At 34.5% G+C, this 27,536-nt stretch overlaps 1 protein-coding gene across 9 annotated transcripts in view; it reads left to right on the top strand.

The window, feature by feature from the left end:
- The window catches only part of LOC130898106 (tyrosine-protein phosphatase Lar), a 524,093-nt gene that overhangs the window by 453,816 nt on the left and 42,741 nt on the right, over window positions 1-27,536 (top strand). For 4 of the 9 annotated variants that reach the window (XM_057807152.1, XM_057807151.1, XM_057807154.1 and 1 more), the window contains 6 exons: window positions 12,946-13,221; window positions 16,115-16,399; window positions 17,639-17,662; window positions 24,481-24,581; window positions 25,024-25,216; window positions 26,182-26,469. In XM_057807152.1, the coding sequence (XP_057663135.1) occupies window positions 12,946-13,221; window positions 16,115-16,399; window positions 17,639-17,662; window positions 24,481-24,581; window positions 25,024-25,216; window positions 26,182-26,469 (1,167 nt within the window). Of the gene's footprint in view, window positions 1-12,945; window positions 13,222-13,625; window positions 13,936-16,114; window positions 16,400-17,638; window positions 17,663-24,480; window positions 24,582-25,023; window positions 25,217-26,181; window positions 26,470-27,536 lie in introns of those variants that run through there. The other 5 variants (XM_057807155.1, XM_057807153.1, XM_057807157.1 and 2 more) reach the window with 4 other exon arrangements.

The raw sequence follows: 27,536 nt of genomic DNA on the forward strand, positions 1-27,536 counted from the left end.
CATTGAATTAAAATCTAATTCTGTTTGATTCTGTTTAATTTTCATAATAAACGGCTGTAACTGCATATAACTTTCAATTCAAAACAACTTTATAACATTTTTCTGTATTGTGAAAAATACTCTTGCAGAAAATTCAAATTTTTTGACAAACCTCTTATGCTGCTCAAAAAAATGTTTGCATTTTAACTTTTGGACCATGCAGAACTTAACTCATCATTTTTTCATAAAACCACTAATAAAAAAGTTTTCCATATGGTTCCAACTGAAATAGACGAATATATATACCGGTTTCAATCCTTCGAAATCAGAATAATCACCTTCATTTGATTTTGAAGATAATCCCCGTCAATTATATACGTACAGACGTGATGTTGGTTAACGCGTATAACATTCTAACCAATATCATGACGTATACGTATCAAGTGATCTGTTTCGCTTTGGACTTATTTAGATAAATGTTCCCTGCAGCATCTAGTAGCGACCATACATAAATTTATCATTTATGCCGTTTAATAGGGGTAATTCGAATGTATGTGACTTCTGTCTAAATCCAACGTGTAGGACGAAATGGGAAACGTTGTCTCTTAACTTACCGAGATAAATTGGTGTGTTCGGCCTTCTTAACTTGGAAATTTTTCATATTTCGTATCATTAATTTTAATATTCAAGTTGGAATTTCTGCAACATCGACGATAGTCATACTGAATACGCTGTTTACACCAACACACTGTCTGACTCGCAGACACTAAAGGTAAACCGAGTTTACGTTCAGTCTCCGAAGACGATAACTTGGTTATCGAAACGCACGTCAGACAGTGTAATTATAAGTGTTGGTGTAGAGTAACTTCAGTTTCTGAACTGAACTGATAACTTGGTTATAGAAACGCTCACAATCCATTGTCCGACGCGCGTTTCCTTCAATCTCTGAAGACGATAACTTGGTTATAGAAACGCACGTCAGACAGTGTAATTATAAGTGTTGGTGTAGAGTAACTTCAGTTTCTGAACTGAACTGATAACTTGCTTATAGAAACGCTCACAATCCATTGTCCGACGCGCGTTTCCTTCAATCTCTGAAGACGATAACTTGGTTATAGAAACGCACGTCAGACAGTGTAATTATAAGTGTTGGTGTAGAGTAACTTCAGTTTCTGAACTGAACTGATAACTTGCTTATAGAAACGCTCACAATCCATTGTCCGACGCGCGTTTCCTTCAATCTCTGAAGACGATAACTTGGTTATAGAAACGCACGTCAGACAGTGTAATTATAAGTGTTGGTGTAGAGTAACTTCAGTTTCTGAACTGAACTGATAACTTGCTTATAGAAACGCTCACAATCCATTGTCCGACGCGCGTTTCCTTCAATCTCTGAAGACGATAACTTGGTTATAGAAACGCACGTCAGACAGTGTAATTATAAGTGTTGGTGTAGAGTAACTTCAGTTTCTGAACTGAACTGATAACTTGGTTATAGAAACGCTCACAATCCATTGTCCGACGCGCGTTTCCTTCAATCTCTGAAGACGATAACTTGGTTATAGAAACGCACGTCAGACAGTGTAATTATGAGTGTTGGTGTAGAGTAACTTCAGTTTCTGAACTGAACTGATAACTTGGTTATAGAAACGCTCACAATCCATTGTCCGACGCGCGTTTCCTTCAATCTCTGAAGACGATAACTTGGTTATAGAAACGCACGTCAGACAGTGTAATTATAAGTGTTGGTGTAGAGTAACTTCAGTTTCTGAACTGAACTGATAACTTGGTTATAGAAACGCTCACAATCCATTGTCCGACGCGCGTTTCCTTCAATCTCTGAAGACGATAACTTGGTTATAGAAACGCACGTCAGACAGTGTAATTATGAGTGTTGGTGTAGAGTAACTTCAGTTTCTGAACTGAACTGATAACTTGGTTATAGAAACGCTCACAATCCATTGTCCGACGCGCGTTTCCTTCAATCTCTGAAGACGATAACTTGGTTATAGAAACGCACGTCAGACAGTGTAATTATAAGTGTTGGTGTAGAGTAACTTCAGTTTCTGAACTGAACTGATAACTTGGTTATAGAAACGCTCACAATCCATTGTCCGACGCGCGTTTCCTTCAATCTCTGAAGACGATAACTTGGTTATAGAAACGCACGTCAGACAGTGTAATTATAAGTGTTGGTGTAGAGTAACTTCAGTTTCTGAACTGAACTGATAACTTGGTTATAGAAACGCTCACAATCCATTGTCCGACGCGCGTTTCCTTCAATCTCTGAAGACGATAACTTGGTTATAGAAACGCACGTCAGACAGTGTAATTATAAGTGTTGGTGTAGAGTAACTTCAGTTTCTGAACTGAACTGATAACTTGGTTATAGAAACGCTCACAATCCATTGTCCGACGCGCGTTTCCTTCAATCTCTGAAGACGATAACTTGGTTATAGAAACGCACGTCAGACAGTGTAATTATGAGTGTTGGTGTAGAGTAACTTCAGTTTCTGAACTGAACTGATAACTTGGTTATAGAAACGCACGTCAGACAGTGTAATTATAAGTGTTGGTGTAGAGTAACTTCAGTTTCTGAACTGAACTGATAACTTGGTTATAGAAACGCTCACAATCCATTGTCCGACGCGCGTTTCCTTCAATCTCTGAAGACGATAACTTGGTTATAGAAACGCACGTCAGACAGTGTAATTATAAGTGTTGGTGTAGAGTAACTTCAGTTTCTGAACTGAACTGATAACTTGGTTATAGAAACGCTCACAATCCATTGTCCGACGCGCGTTTCCTTCAATCTCTGAAGACGATAACTTGGTTATAGAAACGCACGTCAGACAGTGTAATTATGAGTGTTGGTGTAGAGTAACTTCAGTTTCTGAACTGAACTGATAACTTGGTTATAGAAACGCTCACAATCCATTGTCCGACGCGCGTTTCCTTCAATCTCTGAAGACGATAACTTGGTTATAGAAACGCACGTCAGACAGTGTAATTATAAGTGTTGGTGTAGAGTAACTTCAGTTTCTGAACTGAACTGATAACTTGGTTATAGAAACGCTCACAATCCATTGTCCGACGCGCGTTTCCTTCAATCTCTGAAGACGATAACTTGGTTATAGAAACGCACGTCAGACAGTGTAATTATGAGTGTTGGTGTAGAGTAACTTCAGTTTCTGAACTGAACTGATAACTTGGTTATAGAAACGCTCACAATCCATTGTCCGACGCGCGTTTCCTTCAATCTCTGAAGACGATAACTTGGTTATAGAAACGCACGTCAGACAGTGTAATTATGAGTGTTGGTGTAGAGTAACTTCAGTTTCTGAACTGAACTGATAACTTGGTTATAGAAACGCTCACAATCCATTGTCCGACGCGCGTTTCCTTCAGTCTCTGAAGACGATAACTTGGTTATAGAAACGCACGTCAGACAGTGTAATTATGAGTGTTGGTGTAGAGTAACTTCAGTTTCTGAACTGAACTGATAACTTGGTTATAGAAACGCTCACAATCCATTGTCCGACGCGCGTTTCCTTCAGTCTCTGAAGACGATAACTTGGTTATAGAAACGCACGTCAGACAGTGTAATTATGAGTGTTGGTGTAGAGTAACTTCAGTTTCTGAACTGAACTGATAACTTGGTTATAGAAACGCTCACAATCCATTGTCCGACGCGCGTTTCCTTCAATCTCTGAAGACGATAACTTGGTTATAGAAACGCACGTCAGACAGTGTAATTATGAGTGTTGGTGTAGAGTAACTTCAGTTTCTGAACTGAACTGATAACTTGGTTATAGAAACGCTCACAATCCATTGTCCGACGCGCGTTTCCTTCAATCTCTGAAGACGATAACTTGGTTATAGAAACGCACGTCAGACAGTGTAATTATGAGTGTTGGTGTAGAGTAACTTCAGTTTCTGAACTGAACTGATAACTTGGTTATAGAAACGCTCACAATCCATTGTCCGACGCGCGTTTCCTTCAGTCTCTGAAGACGATAACTTGGTTATAGAAACGCACGTCAGACAGTGTAATTATGAGTGTTGGTGTAGAGTAACTTCAGTTTCTGAACTGAACTGATAACTTGGTTATAGAAACGCTCACAATCCATTGTCCGACGCGCGTTTCCTTCAGTCTCTGAAGACGATAACTTGGTTATAGAAACGCACGTCAGACAGTGTAATTATGAGTGTTGGTGTAGAGTAACTTCAGTTTCTGAACTGAACTGATAACTTGGTTATAGAAACGCTCACAATCCATTGTCCGACGCGCGTTTCCTTCAATCTCTGAAGACGATAACTTGGTTATAGAAACGCACGTCAGACAGTGTAATTATGAGTGTTGGTGTAGAGTAACTTCAGTTTCTGAACTGAACTGATAACTTGGTTATAGAAACGCTCACAATCCATTGTCCGACGCGCGTTTCCTTCAGTCTCTGAAGACGATAACTTGGTTATAGAAACGCACGTCAGACAGTGTAATTATGAGTGTTGGTGTAGAGTAACTTCAGTTTCTGAACTGAACTGATAACTTGGTTATAGAAACGCTCACAATCCATTGTCCGACGCGCGTTTCCTTCAGTCTCTGAAGACGATAACTTGGTTATAGAAACGCACGTCAGACAGTGTAATTATGAGTGTTGGTGTAGAGTAACTTCAGTTTCTGAACTGAACTGATAACTTGGTTATAGAAACGCTCACAATCCATTGTCCGACGCGCGTTTCCTTCAATCTCTGAAGACGATAACTTGGTTATAGAAACGCACGTCAGACAGTGTAATTATGAGTGTTGGTGTAGAGTAACTTCAGTTTCTGAACTGAACTGATAACTTGGTTATAGAAACGCTCACAATCCATTGTCCGACGCGCGTTTCCTTCAATCTCTGAAGACGATAACTTGGTTATAGAAACGCACGTCAGACAGTGTAATTATGAGTGTTGGTGTAGTGTTACTTCAGTTTCTGAAATGAACTGATAACTTGGTTATAGAAACGCTCACAATCCATTGTCCGACGCGCGTTTCCTTCAATCTCTGAAGACGATAACTTGGTTATAGAAACGCACGTCAGACAGTGTAATTATGAGTGTTGGTGTAGAGTAACTTCAGTTTCTGAACTGAACTGATAACTTGGTTATAGAAACGCTCACAATCCATTGTCCGACGCGCGTTTCCTTCAGTCTCTGAAGACGATAACTTGGTTATAGAAACGCACGTCAGACAGTGTAATTATGAGTGTTGGTGTAGAGTAACTTCAGTTTCTGAACTGAACTGATAACTTGGTTATAGAAACGCTCACAATCCATTGTCCGACGCGCGTTTCCTTCAGTCTCTGAAGACGATAACTTGGTTATAGAAACGCACGTCAGACAGTGTAATTATGAGTGTTGGTGTAGAGTAACTTCAGTTTCTGAACTGAACTGATAACTTGGTTATAGAAACGCTCACAATCCATTGTCCGACGCGCGTTTCCTTCAATCTCTGAAGACGATAACTTGGTTATAGAAACGCACGTCAGACAGTGTAATTATGAGTGTTGGTGTAGAGTAACTTCAGTTTCTGAACTGAACTGATAACTTGGTTATAGAAACGCTCACAATCCATTGTCCGACGCGCGTTTCCTTCAGTCTCTGAAGACGATAACTTGGTTATAGAAACGCACGTCAGACAGTGTAATTATGAGTGTTGGTGTAGAGTAACTTCAGTTTCTGAACTGAACTGATAACTTGGTTATAGAAACGCTCACAATCCATTGTCCGACGCGCGTTTCCTTCAGTCTCTGAAGACGATAACTTGGTTATAGAAACGCACGTCAGACAGTGTAATTATGAGTGTTGGTGTAGAGTAACTTCAGTTTCTGAACTGAACTGATAACTTGGTTATAGAAACGCTCACAATCCATTGTCCGACGCGCGTTTCCTTCAGTCTCTGAAGACGATAACTTGGTTATAGAAACGCACGTCAGACAGTGTAATTATGAGTGTTGGTGTAGAGTAACTTCAGTTTCTGAACTGAACTGATAACTTGGTTATAGAAACGCTCACAATCCATTGTCCGACGCGCGTTTCCTTCAGTCTCTGAAGACGATAACTTGGTTATAGAAACGCACGTCAGACAGTGTAATTATGAGTGTTGGTGTAGAGTAACTTCAGTTTCTGAACTGAACTGATAACTTGGTTATAGAAACGCTCACAATCCATTGTCCGACGCGCGTTTCCTTCAGTCTCTGAAGACGATAACTTGGTTATAGAAACGCACGTCAGACAGTGTAATTATGAGTGTTGGTGTAGAGTAACTTCAGTTTCTGAACTGAACTGATAACTTGGTTATAGAAACGCTCACAATCCATTGTCCGACGCGCGTTTCCTTCAGTCTCTGAAGACGATAACTTGGTTATAGAAACGCACGTCAGACAGTGTAATTATGAGTGTTGGTGTAGAGTAACTTCAGTTTCTGAACTGAACTGATAACTTGGTTATAGAAACGCTCACAATCCATTGTCCGACGCGCGTTTCCTTCAATCTCTGAAGACGATAACTTGGTTATAGAAACGCACGTCAGACAGTGTAATTATGAGTGTTGGTGTAGAGTAACTTCAGTTTCTGAACTGAACTGATAACTTGGTTATAGAAACGCTCACAATCCATTGTCCGACGCGCGTTTCCTTCAGTCTCTGAAGACGATAACTTGGTTATCGAAACGCACGTCAGACAGTGTACTTGTGAGTGTTGTTGTAGTGTAAACATTTTGTTCAGTATTAATTTTAATATCACTTTTTTGAAAGGGGTACAGTGTGTTGGGGCTAAAACATTACGTAGATCAACATAAAACTGGAACGGATAGTACGAAGAACAACGCACAACGCAGTTGTTAGCCTATGCAGATGATGTGGTGAGTGAAAAAGACGTGCAGGGCTTTCGTAGAAATGGTTGAACTTTTGAAATTTTAAAGCAGAATACATTCACAAAAATTGAATTCGAGCTAGTCATCTATTACGTCTACCTAGGAAGAATTATCAAAGACAATGAAGAAGTACAGATAGAAGCAAGGTTAACTCGAGGAATCAAACAAGCGGGAGTAATAAATAAGATACTAATATCCAAGAATATCTCCCAAAAAACTATTCTATACCATATAGTGTTATTATTTTCAGTAGTTTTGGGTTCTTTGTTGAGAAATGATGAAGTCCAAAGTTGACAAAATGTTTATTGAACAGAGCTTCAAAAGGTACCTGTCGGTACAAAAATTAGTATCTAGCTTTTACAATTTTAATAAGAAAAATATTCAGGATTATCGTTTGTTTACAATTCTTACAATTCTGTGAGAGAAAATTATAAACAAAAATTTTGGTACGTGGCGACAAGATTTGAACACAAAAATAAAGCTTAATTTGATACCTTTTGAATCGTTCGACAATACTTGTTTTGATTAACAAAACTCTTGCTAAACAATCATCGGATTGTTGCTCAATACTTAACAACTCTTGAAATTACAAATTGGAGCACGTCTGCCAGTCGCCATTTCATTTCGCCTGCCAACTTAACTAAATTAATATAAACATGGTTACCAAATTTGACTCTATATAAAACAAAATGGTGTGGGATAAGGATAGGTCGTGTCAGCTGTCAATTTGATCAATTCTCAACAGATAGAAAGAAGAAAGACACACCAGGGAATGAAAAACCTGTTTGGTGAACAAGAAATTAGCAAAATCATAGGATCCAGAAGACTGGAATGTCTAGGACGCTTAGAAATAAAGCTGGAAACAACCAGAAAACTACTGTTATGGATCTGGTAGGAACACGTAAAAAAGATAGGTCCAAAAAGGGGAGAAAATCTGGATTGGAAGGCGAAGACACGAAATATAAATAAATAAAATGAAAAAAGTAAATTATTACCTCGCTATCGACCTAGATGACCTATGTCTAGCACGGGATTTCGTTCAAATAATTCGGGTGTGAGTAGATGACGTGAAAATTTAAACCTTTAAAGATTTCATACTTAAGTTTATTTTCTAAATTATACATTCGAACAAAATGAATTTTGGGTGATTACACTACTATTTGAAAGCAAGGGGCGGCTCATGCCCAATGGTTAACAAATTGTAACTTTTACAGAGACAACCTGTACAATCTAAAGATATCAAAAATGAATTTTTCAATCGATTTTTTAATCTTTGTATAACTCGATAAAATTCGTGGTTATAAAGACCACAAAGAGACATTCTGAAGAAAATTATCATAAGCTGGTTTCACACGAGACGGTTTTATTAATTCCCATAACCCCGAAAGGATTTCCCACTTATGTTATTATATAACGAGGGGTAGTATGAGAAATTTTTTTTGTCCCAACATTATTTTCACGTCAACGAATTTTTTTAAGTCCCGAAACACCCTGTATATATTTAGGAGCTAAATTCTGCGCTCCTGTACTACCCATATAAAACTGAATTGGACGTTTCACAGACGATTAACATAATTTTTATTATATCTTATTTCAAAGTATCTCGTATTTACTCGATGAGCAAGCTACATTGTTAATTAATTTTAGGTTAGACACCCTCGTATTCGAAACGGCCACATGTGCATAGAATAATTCATGAAACTATATCATCTTGAGATTTATGTTATCGTTTTCTGAGGTATCTTGTACTATAAACTAACTTGAGTAGATTCAATTCATAAATTAAATATTTACGGTGACAACTGTAATAGACAAAAACTCTGTATACTATAGAACGTGTTTGTTACCAACAATTAAATATTTCAAAGTTGTTACATGTGAAAATATATTATAAAACGAATCTAATTTTATTTAGATGATTATTAATATTTCGGTCAACATTAATACGACATCTAGGGTCGATATCATCAACTACGTTCAAGTGTGAAAGATATTTTTAACAGTTATCTGTTATATCGACTAAGTTAATAATAATAAAAGATTTCTATAATCAAAGATTTGATCTAAAGTTCATATCCATGCTAATTTTAAATGCTCGAAGCTAGTTGTCCCATCAAATTGTGAATGAAACAAAAGTATTATGCAAAATACTTTCATTTTGCTAACATTTCAAATTCAAATATTGTTGTTTACAAGAAAATATAAATACCTTAAATTAAAATGCTGTTTAAATAAAGTATTTTGTAAAATATTTTGGTTTCATTTACAATTTATATGACAACCAGGTACGTCCATCTAAAGGATGATTATTATAATTTTAATTTTGTTTTTGACATTTTATAAGTATATCCACAAACAAAAAATTTTCCTTCACACTTTAGCAGGCTTAGGACTGTCAACAGTGAGATGTTGGCGTGTTTAAAAAATGTTTCTGTTTGTACATGGTACATACAATGGTATATAAAAAACTGATTTTATAACCATGGTTAATTAATGATTACCGTTGTCTTTCTTGCAGCTTTCCCTATATTTAACATATGCCATATTCATCATAACATCGTAGTCTTTATATTGTTGATCTTTGCCCTTAAAAATTTTATTAATAATACCTATGTAATGAAAGGTGCATATGTTAAAACTAATATTTACAAACATATTTACATAATCCTTATGATCTCAACAAAATATTGAGGAAACGTCTGTCAAATCCTCCAAACGAAATATTTGTTTCTTTATGCCTAACGAATTGATTAACTGGGGCAATGTTTCGAAAATTTTATCAAAAAAACTTTTAAAAATATCACTGAATTTTGCTGATTGCGCACTTAAAACATTTTTTTTATGTTTCCTAGAATATATTAATGAATTTGCCTCAATTAATTTGTTTAACAATATTATATTTTTACACAAGTGGCATTTGAGACTATCAAATAATTTCGCTACTGAACCTGCCACATAAGGAGTGACAAGATCTAATCCTGTATATTTTGAGCTTCTATTGAATGGTTTATAAATTGGGACATTGACTATTGGAGGAAATAGCAATTCTTTTCCTCTGCATAACTTTTCACTAGGATTCATAAGAGGATTATTGTCACGGTAAATATAAGTACTTACCAAGTAAATGTAGAGTTGGCAGTGAAAGTTTTTTAAACCTGCCATTGGGGTTTCTACAAATTGGTTCAAAATGAATACCACATATTCTATGTGATGATAATACTGTATCTGCATGCATTAACTTGGGGTTATTTATTCTTTGCAACCAAATTCTGCAAACGTCTTCATTCCTATGAATGGAATGTCTATAAAAAAGTAAAATAAGGATAAAATCATTATAGATATGAATTTGATTTCAATTTAAATATTTTTATGTTGATAAATAGTAAATATTACTCTCACCTTATCGCTTGCTTATTCCTGCATCCTAGTACACAGCAGGTCTTTACTCGTTTACTCATATTGAGCAAGTAAACAGGACAGCACAATTCGCGCAACAAATAATAACTTTTAAATGCAAATAGCTAATAAACAAACAATATCAAACACCTTTGCAAAGATTTTATACACGTTTGCAAGATGGACATTGTCCATTCAATAATCTTGGTTGTTTCTCGATGCATGATTAGAACTTAGTTTCAGAATTCAGATTGACAAACATTCAAAACTAAAACACCAAAAAGTAAGCTTTTAGATGTGAGCCAGTAATAGAGAGAAGATCGTCCTGAACTTCTATTCCAGTGCATAGGCCCTGAGAACCATATATGAATACTAGTATTACACATATGAGGAGAAACGTCTTGTATGGGGGATTGATTGAAAAAGTATCCGGTTGTAAACAGCAAATTATAATACGAAGAATACAAATTTGTATATTAATAGTTTCTTTGAAATAGTTATGAATTAATTTGCTTCCTTTCAAAACTTTTCGATATATCGAGATGGTTCTCCTAACCTCTACACTCCATATAACAATGAAAAAGTATGCTCGCTTTTTTTACATTCACTGGCTTATCATAAACATTTACTGTACGATTTGTTTTGATTACTGAGTTAAGTTTCAGTATAAAAAATTGACAATCACTTAGAGTTTATTATTTGAAAAGAAAATATAAAATCGAAATTACCAACTTAACCACAGATGTCAATAAATTTTGAGGTGGCTGTGATTATGACGTTCGAAATGAGAAAAAATTTCCTATTTTATTAAAAAGCTGTGTGTGTATCTAATATATTTATTTTTTAATATGCTCCTGGCAAAAGGGAAAATTAATATCTGGTCGGGGAATCGGTAATTTTGGTAAATTTATTTGTGATTCTAAGCAGTAGCGTAGCAAATTTTTTTTTCACTAATAGTTCTGTTTACATATATATTGTGTATGTACTATAATACCAATTCCAATATAATTCATTATTTCTATTAAAGCCATTATTACTAAATTATTGAATTCGTTTCCTATCACAGAAATAATTAATGATTCTGTCTAAAAAATAATTAGCAAATTAGATTTTTTTTCTTTTTAATAAATTCATAAAAATATTGTTTGAACATTAAATTGTAATGTTTGATTTACTTGAAGTTAAATTATCATTCTAAAAACAAAGTTTGTGAGGTGGTAATGTGTTCTTTGAAGTTATTTAAAAAAATTTATATTAATAGTACAGGAAAATTAGGCGAATTTGAGCTAGAACTTTAAATTAAATTGGACGGTTTTGATTTTGTAGATTCTGAGAGGTTTTGGGATACTGGATAAGTCTAGTAACTCTTAACAAAATTACGGGTACGGTTTTTTCAAATTTTGGGGCTTGACACTAAAAAAAAGTTTGAAACGCGAATAACTCGAAAACTATGAAAAATTCTGAAAAAATTGCCGTAACACAAAAAGTCGAGTACAAAATTCTCTACAAAAAAGTATTCTAGGTATTTGTTCCTAACCTCAAAATTTTTACCTTAAAATGGGTTTCTATACTCAAAAATATTTTGAATCGCGAAAAACTCGAAAGCTACGTGGAATTCGCAAAAAAGTGATGAAGCAAAAAATGTGCAGCACAAAATTCTCTACAGATTCGTATTCAAGCATGTTTTCTTAACCTCAAACTTTTCACCGTAAAATGGGTTTTTACACTCAAAACATTTTGATTTACGGATAACTCGAAAACAAAGAGGATTTCGACACAAACTACCGAAACAAAAAATGTCAAGCACAACATTCTGTACAAATTTTTTCCAACTTCAAAATTTCCATTATAAAATGGGTTTGAACGCTCAAAAATATTTTGAATCGCGAATAACTCGAAAAAAAACGTAGAATTCGAAAAAAAGTGCCGGGACCAAAACTGTAGAGCACAAAGTTCTCCATAAATTGGTTCGTTCGTTCTTTTCTACTCTGGTTTACGGCGTTGAGGGAGATTTACTCAGAAATAGTGGCTCCAACGAAAAAATAACTACATACCTTTCTTGTAGAAAATTTTGTGCTCTATATTTTTTGTTCGGACAGTTTTCTCGAATTTTTCTTAGTTTTCGAGTTATTCGCGTTCCAAAATTTCGAAAACCCGTGCCCGTAATTTTGCAAACTATAGTTTACTGTTGTATAAAAGATGGTAATGTTTTTTGTGCCAGAAGGTATTTTTTGCAAAATTTATCAACTTACGTTTTCAATATCATTCATAAATCAATAATGCAGTCATTTACATAACCTAAAAAAATAGAATATTCATTTCGTTTACTTAAGACTGTTTCCACAATATTTCCCTTCACTAATTGTGCTATAACGCACAACCATCAATTATCATATACATTTCATTCTCAAAATTGTTTTTCCTTACACATTTTTGCCGAATTTAGTGGGTCTGTCTGTTATTCGGCTAGAAATTATGCGTACAAGAAAAGATAAATTCGTTAAAACATCAAGCTCCGACCATATAAGTAATTCGGTAAAGGTGGAAGTTTATTCCCAATAAAAATAAATTAGTTTCCCTTTTTCATTCCTTACGATATCTAGTCATGTAAGAAGCTATTGATTTTAGATTTATTAACATTATACTTTCAGTTCGGCGAGTACCTCCACAATTTTCGATCCCTCCTCCAACAATGAGCGAAGTAAAACTGGGCGACGATCTAAATTTGACTTGTGTAGCGGTGGGTTCACCTATGCCTTTTGTAAAATGGCGTAAAGGGTTGACACAAGAACTTACTCCAGAAGATAAATTACCCGTAGGCAAAAACACCTTGGAATTAACCAACATCCAAGAATCCGCAAATTATACTTGCGTAGCGGCTAGCGCCTTGGGCGTAATCGAAGCTTTAGCACAAGTCAAAGTACAATGTAAGTAAATAATTATCGAAAACTTTGTTACAGATTGAATATATTTCTTCCCATCTCTAACAATCGTGATACATTTCGATTACTCGGATTAAATATGTTGCTTTTATTACAGGTGTGAAATGCTAGTTGCATAATACTCAAGGTTTATGTGATCGAAATAACAAATTTTCAATAATAAAAATACTTCCTGTAGTATAATTTTGTGAATAATGGATCAAAAATAATTAAAATCCTTATAAATACTAGTAGTACTTGAAATAAAAGATAATAAATATTATTTAAGTGTTATTGATGGTTGCATACTTAGTAGATATCTCGCTTAGTATTGGTAAATAAAGCAGTAACTAGTCATTTATCCCACCTTTATCTCTATTTGTTGGCAACACCCTTTTACCATTTAAAACTGTCGATTATATGTTCCGAAAATCGATTCTAAATGTTTATTTTTTGTTTAATAGTTGCAAGAACTCAACTTGTTGAGATCATTCTTTCGTAATAAATAAATATGAGCAAAGAAAACTTATTATTAAAGTTGCTTATTATAAAATTATGTTTTTATTATCTATAAAAGAACGTTTTAATCGCGATAAAGTTTCGTTTCTCCAGTGCATAAAATTAAGTTTATGTGTAAAAAGTGTTCATGTGTATCTAGAAGAAATACCATCATGATACTTATTTTCATCTTTGCCGTATTACCATTGGGTTTCAGCCAGAGTATGTTACTTTGTTTTCTTTTTATAAGCGAAAAGTTTTCCGTTGTGTTTGTTTTAGCTTATAAAGTTTTCTTTTTCATAAGAGATAAAATCTAATCTGTCCTTTAAAAACAGATCATTGACTTGTATAGAATAAAAATAGAAAATTTCTATCTTATTATAGTGGGTTTATTATGCAATGGTTCCTTTGCAGATTAAGCATTTATTTAGACATATTTTCGTTGTAAAAAGTAATGTTGGGCTTTACCTAAATAGAAACTCACTTACAGGACCAGTTTACTATTTAACACCTACACGCATTCTTGCTATCTATAAGATACAATTAATGTCATTGTTTGAGGCTATAATTTTTAATTTATGTATTTTAGACACATTTGAAGCAGTAAATGCATAAATTAGTGACAACTTGAATATATTCTAAAAGAAATAAAACTGACTTAGCTGTTGAGTTTCATTTAAATATTATACACATTGAAGATTGAATTTCTCAAGAAATTTTTTTCAATATATTTCTTTTTAACGTAATAATTATGAACTTAGACATAACTTCAAGTTTTTACTTTGATATATTATCCTACCAGTTTATTGTGATTTGAAAAAATAAATTTTATTAAAAATATTCCCTAATCTTTTCAATAGACATAAATTTTTAGACCAAAATAACAGTAAAAAAAATTATTTTATGTTTAAATTATCATTTTTTTTATTCCAGACTGGAAAAAGTGTCTCATATAATTTTAACTAAACATCTAATAAAATTTACAATTCCAGTTTTAGGAAATAATTAAATACACTTTCACAAATTTCTAACATTTATGACTTTTTGAATTTACTCCATAAACTGTACAGGGTGATAAATTAGTGTAATAAATTTTAGTGTCTCCTTTGTCTTTTAAGATATGGATTTGAAAATTTGAGGGATTATACACATCATTAGTCTTCACATTTTCAGAATATTTACAATCTCACAGGGTGTTCCAGAATGCTTGCCATATAAAAATGACATTTTTTTTAAATGCCACATCCTATACTTTATTGCTTATTTGGAATTTTCTTGACTTGGTTATAACTTTTTAAATGTCCCATAAAATACATCACAATATTATATTATTGTAATGGGGAAATCAAACTGATTCCAAATATGCATTAAAATATTTTGCATTTAAAAAAATGTCGTTTTGATATGGTACGCAGTCTGGAATACCTTGTAAAATTGTAACTTATTTTAATAAGTTAAGCCTCAACCAAAACTGATAAACTTTCCCCAGGGCCCAAAATTTTTGTTGTGTTTTTATACTCCATATGGGGTGTGGATCCAAGAAAAAATTATGAAAAGATTTATTACAATAAAAAGTGCAAAAAATGGTGGTTTTTGTGTGTATTATACAAGTTTGGAGTTAGCTGGAAAGCTGCAAGAAAACCAAACCCATTTATTGGAGACATTTCGAAAAATAGGACTACCCATAGACATTGTACAAAAGAAGCTGAAGAAATGATTTTACTAACAAAGAAAATGATAAAGGAATAACATTACTAAAATGGAAGGATAATGATGCAAATCTTCTATAGATTTGCCTGATCAAATGGCAAGTTACAACACTTCTTTGATAAGGACGTTGCAGGGGCATAGACAAATTGCTACTGAGCTTTATTTGGTACAGAAATGGTAAATGCTTATATTATTTATAAAAGAATATAGTAATTACTGATTCTCAAATGAGTGTAGCAAAAAAGTTACTAACCCTGTTGCTGATCGAGAGACGCCAAAATCACACAAACCAATTGCCTAGTGAAGAAAGAAGGTCCAAGTCACAAGGTAAGAAGAGATTGTGTAGGGTATACTAAAAAAAACCTGAAAAAACAAAAGGACCAAGTGTAAGCTAATGATTCAAGAACCCAGAACGGTTCAACCAAACTGTAAAATACATTTTAATTAGGTCCCTTGGGTCACCGAGAAGGTTTGAAATAAAATACGTCGTGTGGTCTATAGGACTGCTCTGGGCAGTGGGAAAAGTATAGTCGCGGGCCTATGGATCGCACCGGAGCTCAACGTGTCAAAATGTGAAAACAAATGATGATTATAATCCCTTAAATTGTTATCTCATACAACATGGGGGCACTGAATTAATCCATCACCCTGTATATCAAAAGCAAAAGCCCAAGTTTTGTTTTTCTTTCAGCTCTTCCTGGACCACCGACAAATGTAAAAGTTTCTGAAATCACAGCTACATCTGTAAGACTTACATGGTCTTACAATGGTCCTGAAGACTTACAATATTACGTTATTCAATTTAAACCAAAATTTGCTAATCAGGCTTATAGTGAAATCAGCGGAATTATCACAATGTATTATTCTGTTAGGAATTTGAGTCCTTATACAGAATATGAAATGTTTGTCATAGCTGTGAATAATATAGGGAGGGGCCCACCCAGCGCACCTGCCGCTGTAACTACTGGAGAAACAGGTAAAATTGTTTATATTTACTGTTATAACAAACATATTGGTTAAATTTGTGTTTAAATATGTTTTTATTGTATATTTCAAAGCTTTTACTTATCCGTTTTGTCTTATATTATTAATTACTTCATATATATATATTTATTGCTCGGTATTAGGGATTGCAATCCTGGGTAAGAAAACTGCCTCAAAAATCTCGATAACAAAATCCTTAATCCCGGGAAAAAGTTTATATAAAGTGAATGTGGCACAGATCTCCAAGATTCCTTAAGAAAAGGGATTAAACAATCTACTCACAAATTTTTAACTAGCTCATAAATCGTAAACGCTGACTTCGTAAACTCTGATCCAGATGATTGCTTCAAAACCTCAAATATTTCCATGATTAAATTTAAATAAGGAAAACTTTTGATCAGGTTGGACAACCAAAGTGAAGTTAGATCAGAGTTGAAAACAGCGACATGCATCAGATATCCTTTGCAGATATTTTTAGAGCAAATATTGAACCATTTAAAGTTGAACTGGAGAAGGCATTGCAGCAATGTTCAACTTCAATACAGAGGCACGACTGACCAAGATTAATAGCAAAAAAAATAAATTGTTGGAGATATAATCTTCTAAGAGCATTTGTATTTCTATTCAGCCAACCGGCTTGGAATCTGAGATTTGTTTTCGTTCAAGGCTTGACTTCTACTACAGTAGAACCTCTCTAATCCGTCACCTTCTGGACTAGAGGTGTAGTCGAAACGCGAAAAAGGTCGCATTAGGTTATATTAGAAATATATTATATTTGAGATAACTTACACTACAAATAAAGTCAGTTATAGATTTTATTCCTCCATTTCTTGATCCACAAAATGTCCATAGATGTTGAGGTTGAATTTAGCTCTATGTACAGAAGAGCAATATCAAACGCTTCCTTGGCATCAGTGTTCATAGTTAATTGTGAGCGGCCAAGGGGTAGTTGAGCACATAGGCCTTCATGTAGGCCCATCGTGCCCTATCAAATACCCAAGAGTACAGTGTCATTTGTTATTTGTCACACTTGAATTTAAAATACTTTGAATGTTTTACTAATTCAATTTTGATTTTATGCGCTTCTTTGGATTTGGATTATTTTAAGTAAGTATTGAGGTTATGTTTCCTTGACTTATTTTTTTATCAAAATTGCAACTAAAAACTATCATTGCATGTAATTATTTCTTGTTATTAATAAATAACAATTACATTGGCATTTTCCTTGCAGCTGTTTCTTCTTTTGGAGGTGCCAGTAAGTATATTATATTATAAATTACTTTAATTTCTTTGACCTTTTGATATGTTTATGATTCTAAATGATTTCAGATCTTTTCTGATTTAAAATTAGTTTCTTTTACAATTTTTGAAAGAAATTTGACGTTTTATTAATATAAAAGAAATTAATTTTAAATCAGAAGAGATCCAAAATCAAAAATCATTTATAATCATAAATATATGATGATATATTATATTGGTTGTCACAAAAACTTGATTGAAATCTTTCATGTGATGTTAGACTTTGATTTGTAATTTATTTTCGTACTATTTATCTATATTTCGTTATTAAATAACAAGTTTATCGAAGAGATTTTTTCTGATCTTAACAAAATTGCACAACACATTCTATTTATGCATTCAGTAGAACTGATTATTTCATTTAAACACTTTCAATGAATTTGTAAACACGGAAAAAATTGGTCATCGTTAGGTGATACCTAACTGGTAAAAACTGGACTAGATTCTACTCTGAGTGAGACTGATCCTTCGTTATCAACAGTAAAATATTGGACAGCGAAGTTTAAACGAGACCGTACGTCCTGCGAAGACCAGCATCGCAGTGGTCGACCAAAAATGTTGAAGAAAATCCACCAAGTGATACTGGGTGATCGTCGACTGAAAGTGCGCGAGCTAGCAGACATAGTAGGCATTCCAAAAAGTGCAATACATCGCATATTAACTTAAAAATTGGACATGAGAAAGCTGTAAACAAATAGAGCGTCGTTAAGATGTTTCCATGTAGTGTTTGGCAATTTTTCATAACCATGAATGAAACCTGGGTCCATCACTTCAAACCCTAAATAAAAAAAACAATCAAAACAATGAACTGAAAAGGGAGACCCGGCTCCACAAAAGACAAAAACCGTTCCAACTGCAAGCAAGATCATGGCGTTGATTTTTTGGGATGCGCGTGGAATAATTTTCATCGATTATCTTTAAAAAGGGAAAACTATCATTGACTAGTAATATGCAAACTTATTCCAACGTTTCGGCGAAGAAATCGAGCAAAAACAGCCACGTTGGGCTAAGAAGAAAGTGTCGTTTGCACCAGCTCACACATCTGTGATTGCATTAGCCAAAATTGATGGATTGAATTGCTGAAACAGTCTGAAATATTGGATAATACAACAAATAATTTTCAAGGAGAAATATATGCAAATAAAAAATGTGTTCAACTTGGAAAAGAATCATTGCAAACAGAAGATTATAATCTCCTCCATTAGCCCAGCAGTCTTAACATCTATATGGTCCTATGTTAAAAGCTCCAAGCTAGTTTTGGAATGCATGGACAAGTTGAAGGAATTAAGTACGAAGAATGAGTTCTCGGACACATTGGAATGGAGGAAAATGGAAAATCAGACTCGATTCTATGAAAACAGCTACAGGGCAATAACTGAAGAACTGGATTCTGCTACATAGAGGAACGGAGGCGTATAGAATGGAAAATGGAGATCATTGGCAGCTGAAACTATTCTACGTTCTGAATTTTCTGAGAGGATTGGGAATGACAGATCAGCTGTAAACACTGAGCATCCCCAGTACCACAGAAAGAAAAGGAAACATAATAAATGATTTGGATCTTCATCTGTAAATTGCAGTAGACAATGCGTTTTGATTACAAGCTTGCATAGATGAAGTTACATTATTCTTCTCCTTCTTCGTCCGTTTATTTCAGGTCTTACCCTCTATCCTCCATTTTCTTCTGTCTCGATCTTGGGATATCGATGTCCATGATTCGCCTCATCTCCTTAAAGACCTTCCTTTTGCTCGTTTGGTGGTTGGCTTCTCCTTGTATGCTGTATGACTCCTTAAAAGGAGTATCGGCTATTCTTGGAGAGCTTTTCTGATCCGTATTGCACAGTGAATTAATCTGTATTTTCTTTCTACTTATTTCTGCGTGGTTTTTTTTACTTTATTAACCATATTTATCCACTCTTTCCTATCTCTCTCTCTTATTCCTTCCAATTCGCGCCTCCCAGTACTCGTATATTGGAACCCACCGGAGTTTCGGTCTATTTTCTATTGGTTTTCACTTTTCTACAGAAACTCTCTACTTTATGATTCTTTTTAATAGAAATTCGTCGTTTTTTCTTTGTATATATACGAATCATCTAAGTCCCAGTGCTTTTACGTACTTTACCATTTCTTTTTCTTCCATTTGGTTCCACATTAGTTCGATATTCATTTGCTTGTTAATTTTTTTCGTTTTAGGATTCCTTTCAGTATGTTTCTTTCCATTAATCGGCCGTTTTGTATAAGGATCATTATTTCAGCTACATAAGTTATTGTTAGTGTCTTGTAAATTGTTCTTTTCGTATTTTTTCCAATAATGGAAAAGTGTCTTAATTTATACAATGATTTTTCCATCAATTCTAGCATTTTACCTGTCAATTTGTGCTTATTTAATTATTACTGTCTACGAAAGATATACTCGAAAATTATTTGATTTTTAATCGTTTTGCGAATTCATTTTTCTCTTAATTCCAAGACTGAAGTTTTTTCTTCATCAACATTTCATATTTACTAGTAAAGAATTCCCCGTAAACTTTCAATTTCCATTATTAATGGAACTGGTGGTGTTAACAGATGCGTATAATTGTGAAATACCATAACCTCAAATTCAGAATATAACCTATCGCTAATTTACTTTCAGACGGAATATACATCGACATTAATATTCAATTTATGCAACGTTTCAAGTTTCTGTTTCACGGTTAATCAATATTTTAAAATAACCCCGACTATTACACACCGTAGCTTGTGTTGAGAAATTTCGTTAAGTTTGGTCCAGTGATTCCGATGCCTTTCAAACGTTTAACTAAAATCATCGATCGTACGCCGACTGCATAATGGGTGGCCATTGTTTAATACGTTTTAATATGCACCGATTACTATTGATCAGGAAAACGTTGTAGTTTCGTTTAATCAAATTGATAATGTCAATAAACTGGAAATTTGACAGATTGAATCGTATTTCTAAAGTAAATTGGACTATTTATAACGAATAATGAAAAAATAACCCGTCATTGATGATTTATTGCTTACCATAATCTCTATTCCTCTGAAAACAATTCTCTTCCTTTACCGCGATGGGTCCGTGGATCTACTCAACTAATTATTTGAATTCATTTAACATTTTCCCTTTTAATGCTAATTGAGTAATTATTTTAATAATAAAATATATTTTAATCGAGAAAAAATAAGTATCAACATAAAAGTTTTTTTATCCGAAAGGAAGGGAAATGCGCACTTGTACCATCAGTGGTAAAACGAGACCGACCAGTACGTGGGGCAGAAGTACAATTGTACGATCCACTGAAACCCTTCCTCGTTAAGCTAAACTTCTTCGAGGTTCCCATCCTAGACCCGCGTTAGCCTTCCACAGAATTAACGGTCTTCGTTTGGTTGGGTGATTTGGTTGGTGATTGGGTCATCGACGTTTCTTCGTCCGTAAAATTGTCCCAGTTCTCTCCATTCACGATCATAATCTGCATACGAAGAATGTGTGCTCTGCGTTATCCGAGGCTTGACGGCAAGCGAAAAAAGTGTAGGTAGGATCGAAAATGTCCAAACAGTAATTGGGTTAAGTAAGTCCACCTCCCCTTCAACTTCTCTATCCAGTCTTTCTTCGACATGTGGTAAAAGGCGCGCCGTCCATGTACCTCGTTGATCCGTGCGAATCCACTTTCGAGTCTAATATTAGATCTAAGTATTTCATAGTTTCTTTGGATTCGAGCTTTATCGCTTGGATAGTCCATGGTCATCGAGCCCCTTTCTCCCTTCCAGTGATATCGATTCACAGATTCTTTCGATTCGATTTCCATCGCTTGGATAGTCCATGGTCATCGAGCCCCTTTCTCCCTTCCAGTGATATCGATTCACAGATTCTTTCGATTCGATTTCCATCGCTTGGATAGTCCATGGTCATCGAGCCCCTTTCTCCCTTCCAGTGATATCGATTCACAGATTCTTTCGATTCGATTTCCATCGCTTGGATAGTCCATGGTCATCGAGCCATCTTCTCGGAGTCCCCATGACGGTGGTTAACTTATCTCGGATTTCTTCTTGGTCCCTTCCATTGATGACGATTTACAGATTTGCCGCCTGCAGGCTATTCATCTTTTGCCGTCTTTACTGACCTCTGGAATTTGATACCTTAGTTCACAATTAGAGGCAATTTTTTTGTGAACATTCCAAAACTCGTATTCTCCGTGTGAACAATATTTTTTTTTAATTTAGAAATAAAAATTTTGGAAAAAACTCGCCGCTTTTTTTAAATTTCCCGTCTTAAGCTACAGCCTACACATTTTCCTGCATTAAGATGAAGTTTTCCTCGACGAAACTGACATAACCCCCAAAAAGTATCGGTTCGCCGTTAATCCCCTCGCTCCACCGCCAGTTTTTATAAAAACATTGAAAGCATTGAAACATCCAGGAACCTCATCTAAAAGCCACGTTTTTTTATGCAACACTGCGCGAATTTTTCTCCAGGTCTTCCATAGACTCGTCCTCTTCAATCCCTACCATGCAAGCATAGTCTGCTTTCGTTTGAGATGACAGCTGAACCCTATTGGCCGCCCTTAGTCTTCTTCTGACTGTCCAGCCACCCTTTGCGTTTCTATGAGTTTTTGTTGGACTTGAAACACCAGTATGGGCCCGATTTTCCAACGATGTGTTGACAATGAATCGATCATTTTCTTCCACAACCGCGTCTTCGATCTAAGTTACCAGTCTTTTGGTAATTTTTGCAATTAAATAAAAAAATTAAAATGCTGATTTGACCAATATCCACTCGTGATAAAATCGCCCGTTTAAAAAAAACCGATTCAGTCATTTTACGATAAATATGTTGAGTTTTTATTGTGACCAAACAAAAAGAGAAAGATTTTTGTTTTCATTTGTCGTAACAATGATTTCAGAGGTCTCGAAAGAAAGCTTGAAAATCTCCACACCTGTGTCGGTTTAATGATAGATAATAAACGACGTTCAGCCGCCTTGACAAATGTTACCACGCATTGTTTAAAAAAAAAATATGTGGCGGAATACCGTTCCAAAATTTAATCATGATTAATTATTTATCAAAAAAAAAAACAATGCTCAAACAAATCTTTAAATAACAACACCATTGTTTGTAAATTACACTTGATGCCTTAATCGAATTGAATATGAATGCGCATATATTATTACGAAGATAATCAATTCTTCTGACCCCTATTTTAGATATTAGATTTGTACGTACGTGGTGCTAGAGATCTTAGGCCTGTTTCACACGTATGCGGCTCCATACGGTTCGGTTCGTTTTCGATAAACACCGGAAACGAATTAAACCTTGTAATTTCGCAAAAAAAAAAACGAATAATTAATTAGGTGCATCCTTTTCCCACTTTTCGGCAAGAATTTGGAGCATTCTATACTATTTTCCCGAAGCTGAGAGAAGACGAAATTAACTTTTTCAAATATTTTAGAATTAAAAGACATTATTAATACTTTTAGATCCACTGGCTATCGGGTTTATGTGAGAAAGTTTCGATTAAGCCGGTACTACACGATGCGTCCAACGTTTGCGCTAAAATTCGCGTTCCAACGCACGGCTACGCATTGGACGTTGACCGGTACCTTATCTAAACTTACCTAAAGGAATGAAAACGTGGCAAAATGGTTGCTCATACCAAACACGTAGCATTCACGCGCATGAGGACAATTAATGTGTCTAGTTGTACTACAAGTGTTGTCCATGCCCAACGTTGGAAGCCAAACATTCGTCGAATGACCTACGACCACATGAAACGTCCAATAAAACCAGCGTCCAACGTCGGAAACATTGGACACATCGTGTGGTACCGGCTTTAGCTACTGTTCCCCAGACACGAGTTTGGACCCGATAAAAACCTTTCGAAACTTGTTTGTTTCGCGGGAATATTCGTATGAAACAGGCCTTAGCCTAACAAGAAGAAAAGTCATAAATAATAAAAAATGAGATCATTTCTCAATATATTCTTCCTTTATTACCACACACGTCTCAGAACGTCTGACTTAAGCTGTTATGTCAATATAAAAATACGATGCATCTTTAGAATCGAAATATTCGTACACCGCCTGTTAAATTTCATCGTCGCTTTTATCCCTTAACTCGGCATTCAGTTCTGCTAACAAAAAATAGTCGGACGGGTCGAGATCAGGTCTATATGGTGTGTGTTCAATCTATGTGAAGCCACCTTCGTCTACAGTAGCCTTAGATTAACTAGGGCGTAATGTCGTGAATTTACCTCGCTAAAACTTTGACCCATTGATCTATTGTGCACCACAGTAGCCTTGGAAAGGGAATCAGTGTGGATTGCAATATTGATTTTGACTGATTTTTGACGCAACTGTCTTAGTAAGTCACAATAATATGCCCCGCGTCCATTGTTGTATTTGATACCTTGAAATCAATCTAAAGGATACCCTCGAAGTCTCGAAATATTGTAGTCATCACTTCTTTGGTGTTTTTCGCTACTTTCGTTTCTTTTTGACACGAGCTTTCCTTTTCGATGCCATATCGTCGAATTTCTTCTGGATGATCATAGTTTAATCAAGTTTCGTGGTCCTTCCGGCAATGCTCACAACATTCTACTCGACGCTGCTTTTACACTGTGTTGAGAATTCGAGGAATTAAACTTAACCTCAAATCATGACGTCACAACTATCCTGCGTATTGACATTTGACTAAAAAAACACGAAATTTCATAGACAACATTTTTGACTCATTCTATAGATTTATGTAAATATAGAAAAATGTTTGTTTACTTCCAGAGCCTGGGACAGCTCCTCGAAACGTTCAAGTAAGACCGTTGAGTTCTAGTACTATGGTGATACAATGGGACGAACCGGAAACTCCAAACGGTCAAGTTACGGTAAGTTTTTACATTTTCACTTGACAATTGACAATTAATTTTAATTGTGACATTTTAACCTTTAAAAACTTTTTATGAACGTTTCGGTTGTTGGTGATACTTTCTCATTTGTCCACAAAAAGTGTTTATTTAGTTTGTGGGGTTCATACTGTATTTTTTATAGCGGCTTCTTAAAAAACTTGAATTTATCATCAAAATTTAAAAATCTCATCGAAAATTAATTCTAGGAATGCTCATCCATATACAAGAAAAAGTTTCGCTTTTTGTAGGTTACGTTTTTCATGTTACGTCATTATAAATCATTCTAGAACACGTGACTTTGACAAGTCGGCCATTTTGGGTGGCGAACTAAATATTTATTCTCCGTTTGTTGACGCGCGTAATTTTCGTTTAGGACTTTTTCTTTCCTGCGGTTCTTAAAGTGTTTGTAAAATGATTTCAGGGCTACAAAGTATATTATACTACAAACGCCCAACAACCGATGGCCCAATGGGAATCCCAAGTAGTAGATAACAATCAATTGACAACAATCAGTGAGTTAACACCTCACACTATTTATACAATCCGTGTCCAGGCATATACGTCCGTTGGTCCTGGTCCATTGAGTGTTCCAGTTCACGTTAAAACACAACAGGGTGAGTATACAGTTAAACGCGTATCACTTTAATCATTTATTTGCAACAAAACCCTGTATATCTGTATATTATAAACAACATTTTAAATATTTCTCAAAGTTATTGTTTCTTTATCGTTTTGACAATGTTGTGTAATGTACTAGCGCCATAAAAACTTGGTAACACACCAGATGCATCAAGTTTTATGGTAGTAAAAACTTTATATTGATAAGTAAATATTTTGTCAGGCTCCTAATAATGTAAACGGGCATATTGGAGCTGAATAAACATTTTTAATTACTTGAACATTAAATTTAATGTCGAATATTAAGTAAGGAAAGCACTTTTTGATCAACTTGTTTGATATTAGATCAATTGAATGATGATGTAACGTTTTTCTACATTATTTACTCTTTCTTTTCGTGGAGTGAATTAATAAACTTTACACAACACTTAACTAATTTATATAGTGCAATTATCACTAACACTTAACCAATTTATATAAAACACTTATCACTAACACTTAACTGATTTATATAATTTATTTAAATTCTTCGATTCCTTCCTATTTCTGTCTGTTCACTATGAATATTCATTATAAACTAAACTAAACTGCACTCAAGAAGCAAAACAAATAAATAAATAGATTTTCCAAGAAATTAGTTCAAACGAAACAATGTAAACAAATATAATAAAAACTTATATAAAAACAAACAATTGCCGAATTATAGAATTCCACTAAATCCAGACAGGACCGGGTTCAGGGCGGAGACGAGTTCGTAATAATAATAACCTTGAATATTTTTAAAATGTTGTTTTGACAAGCGTTCTCAATAAGTATTTTAAATCTCGATTAATACTTCCATAAAATGGAAAATAAACAAAATACTGGAAAGCTTTCTGCATTAAAATATAATTTATTAAGAACGCATTTTATGTAACTTTGAGTACTGAATATATATTTAAAATGTATCGCAACTATTTAGGTGTTCCAAGTCAACCGAGCAACTTACGTACCTCTGACATCGGTGAAAGTTCAGTAACGCTTCAATGGACGAAACCGAGTCATTCTGGTGAAAATATAGTAAGTTACGAACTGTATTGGAATGATACTTACGCCAAAGAGAAACATCATAGGCGTATACCTATTTCGGAGACTTATACATTAACCGGTCTGTATCCGAACACACTGTATTATGTGTGGTTAGCAGCTAGGTCACAGAGAGGTGAAGGGGCTACTACCCCTCCTATACCAGTTAGAACGAAGCAATACGGTAAGATTTAGGAAGTGACAATGATTCCATGAGATATCGGTCGTTAATAAGGTAACGTTAGACTGTGTTGGAATCGACTGAAGGTTTATAGTGTTTTTGTATATATCCAAATATTTTTAAAAAAATCATTTAACCAGTTTTTTTTTAGGCTACAAAAAATTATATTTTTATTGTTCTCTATATATACCAACAGCTCTCTTTTCTGTGATTATTGTTGCTGCATTTTCTTCTGTTTCTTAGTAAATTGTAATTTTTTATCTAGTATTTGCTTTTTCAGTTGTTCTTCATTCTCCTTCCTTTGGTTGGTAAAAGAACTTTGCACCAGTACTTAGAGGCATACATTGATAGGTATTTTATTAATGCAACGAGATATTTGCTTCACTCCATTTCTTATTATGTAGTTGCAGCTTTTTTTAATCCGTCTACCAGTATTTTTTTATTCTCTGCCCATTCTTTTGATGGTATTTTGAAACATATAAATTTTGTACATTATGTTAGAGCTACCGAATGTAGTATGCAGATCGAAAGCTTCAAAAAAGACATGTAACATGTTCTCTTATACATCAACAACTGCTTTTTCTCTAGTTATTATCACTGCATTTTATTTGCTTAATAAATTCACTTTTTTTTTTCTTTCTAATTTTAGTAATATATTTTTTAATAGTTGCTTTTTCAGATCTTCTGCTGGTGGTTCTTTTCCTCATTATCCATCCTATTGATGATATTACAATTAGTACTCATAGGGATTTATTAATATAAGAAGACAACCTTTATAGTGACTATTTTAAATTCCGATAACAACAAAAAAGAGTACTATAAGCTTTTTGAGCTTACAGAAGATGCTGCATTTGCTTCACTCCGTTTCACATTTTTAGTTGCAGCCTTTTTTATTTTTCTACTGTAAGTTATTGCTTCTGTCTCAATTCTGTCACAAGTGGTATATTTACAGAGAAAAAAACTTTTTCGAATAGTGAGTTTTTATTCCTAAAATTCTAATTTTCCTCAACCAGACATTTGAAAAAGATTCTAAATAAACTTTGTAGGGCTGAATATTATTTTTATGATTT

This window comes from Diorhabda carinulata, chromosome 9 (assembly GCF_026250575.1).
Source record: "Diorhabda carinulata isolate Delta chromosome 9, icDioCari1.1, whole genome shotgun sequence".
In the NCBI taxonomy this organism is placed as follows: domain Eukaryota; kingdom Metazoa; phylum Arthropoda; class Insecta; order Coleoptera; family Chrysomelidae; genus Diorhabda; species Diorhabda carinulata.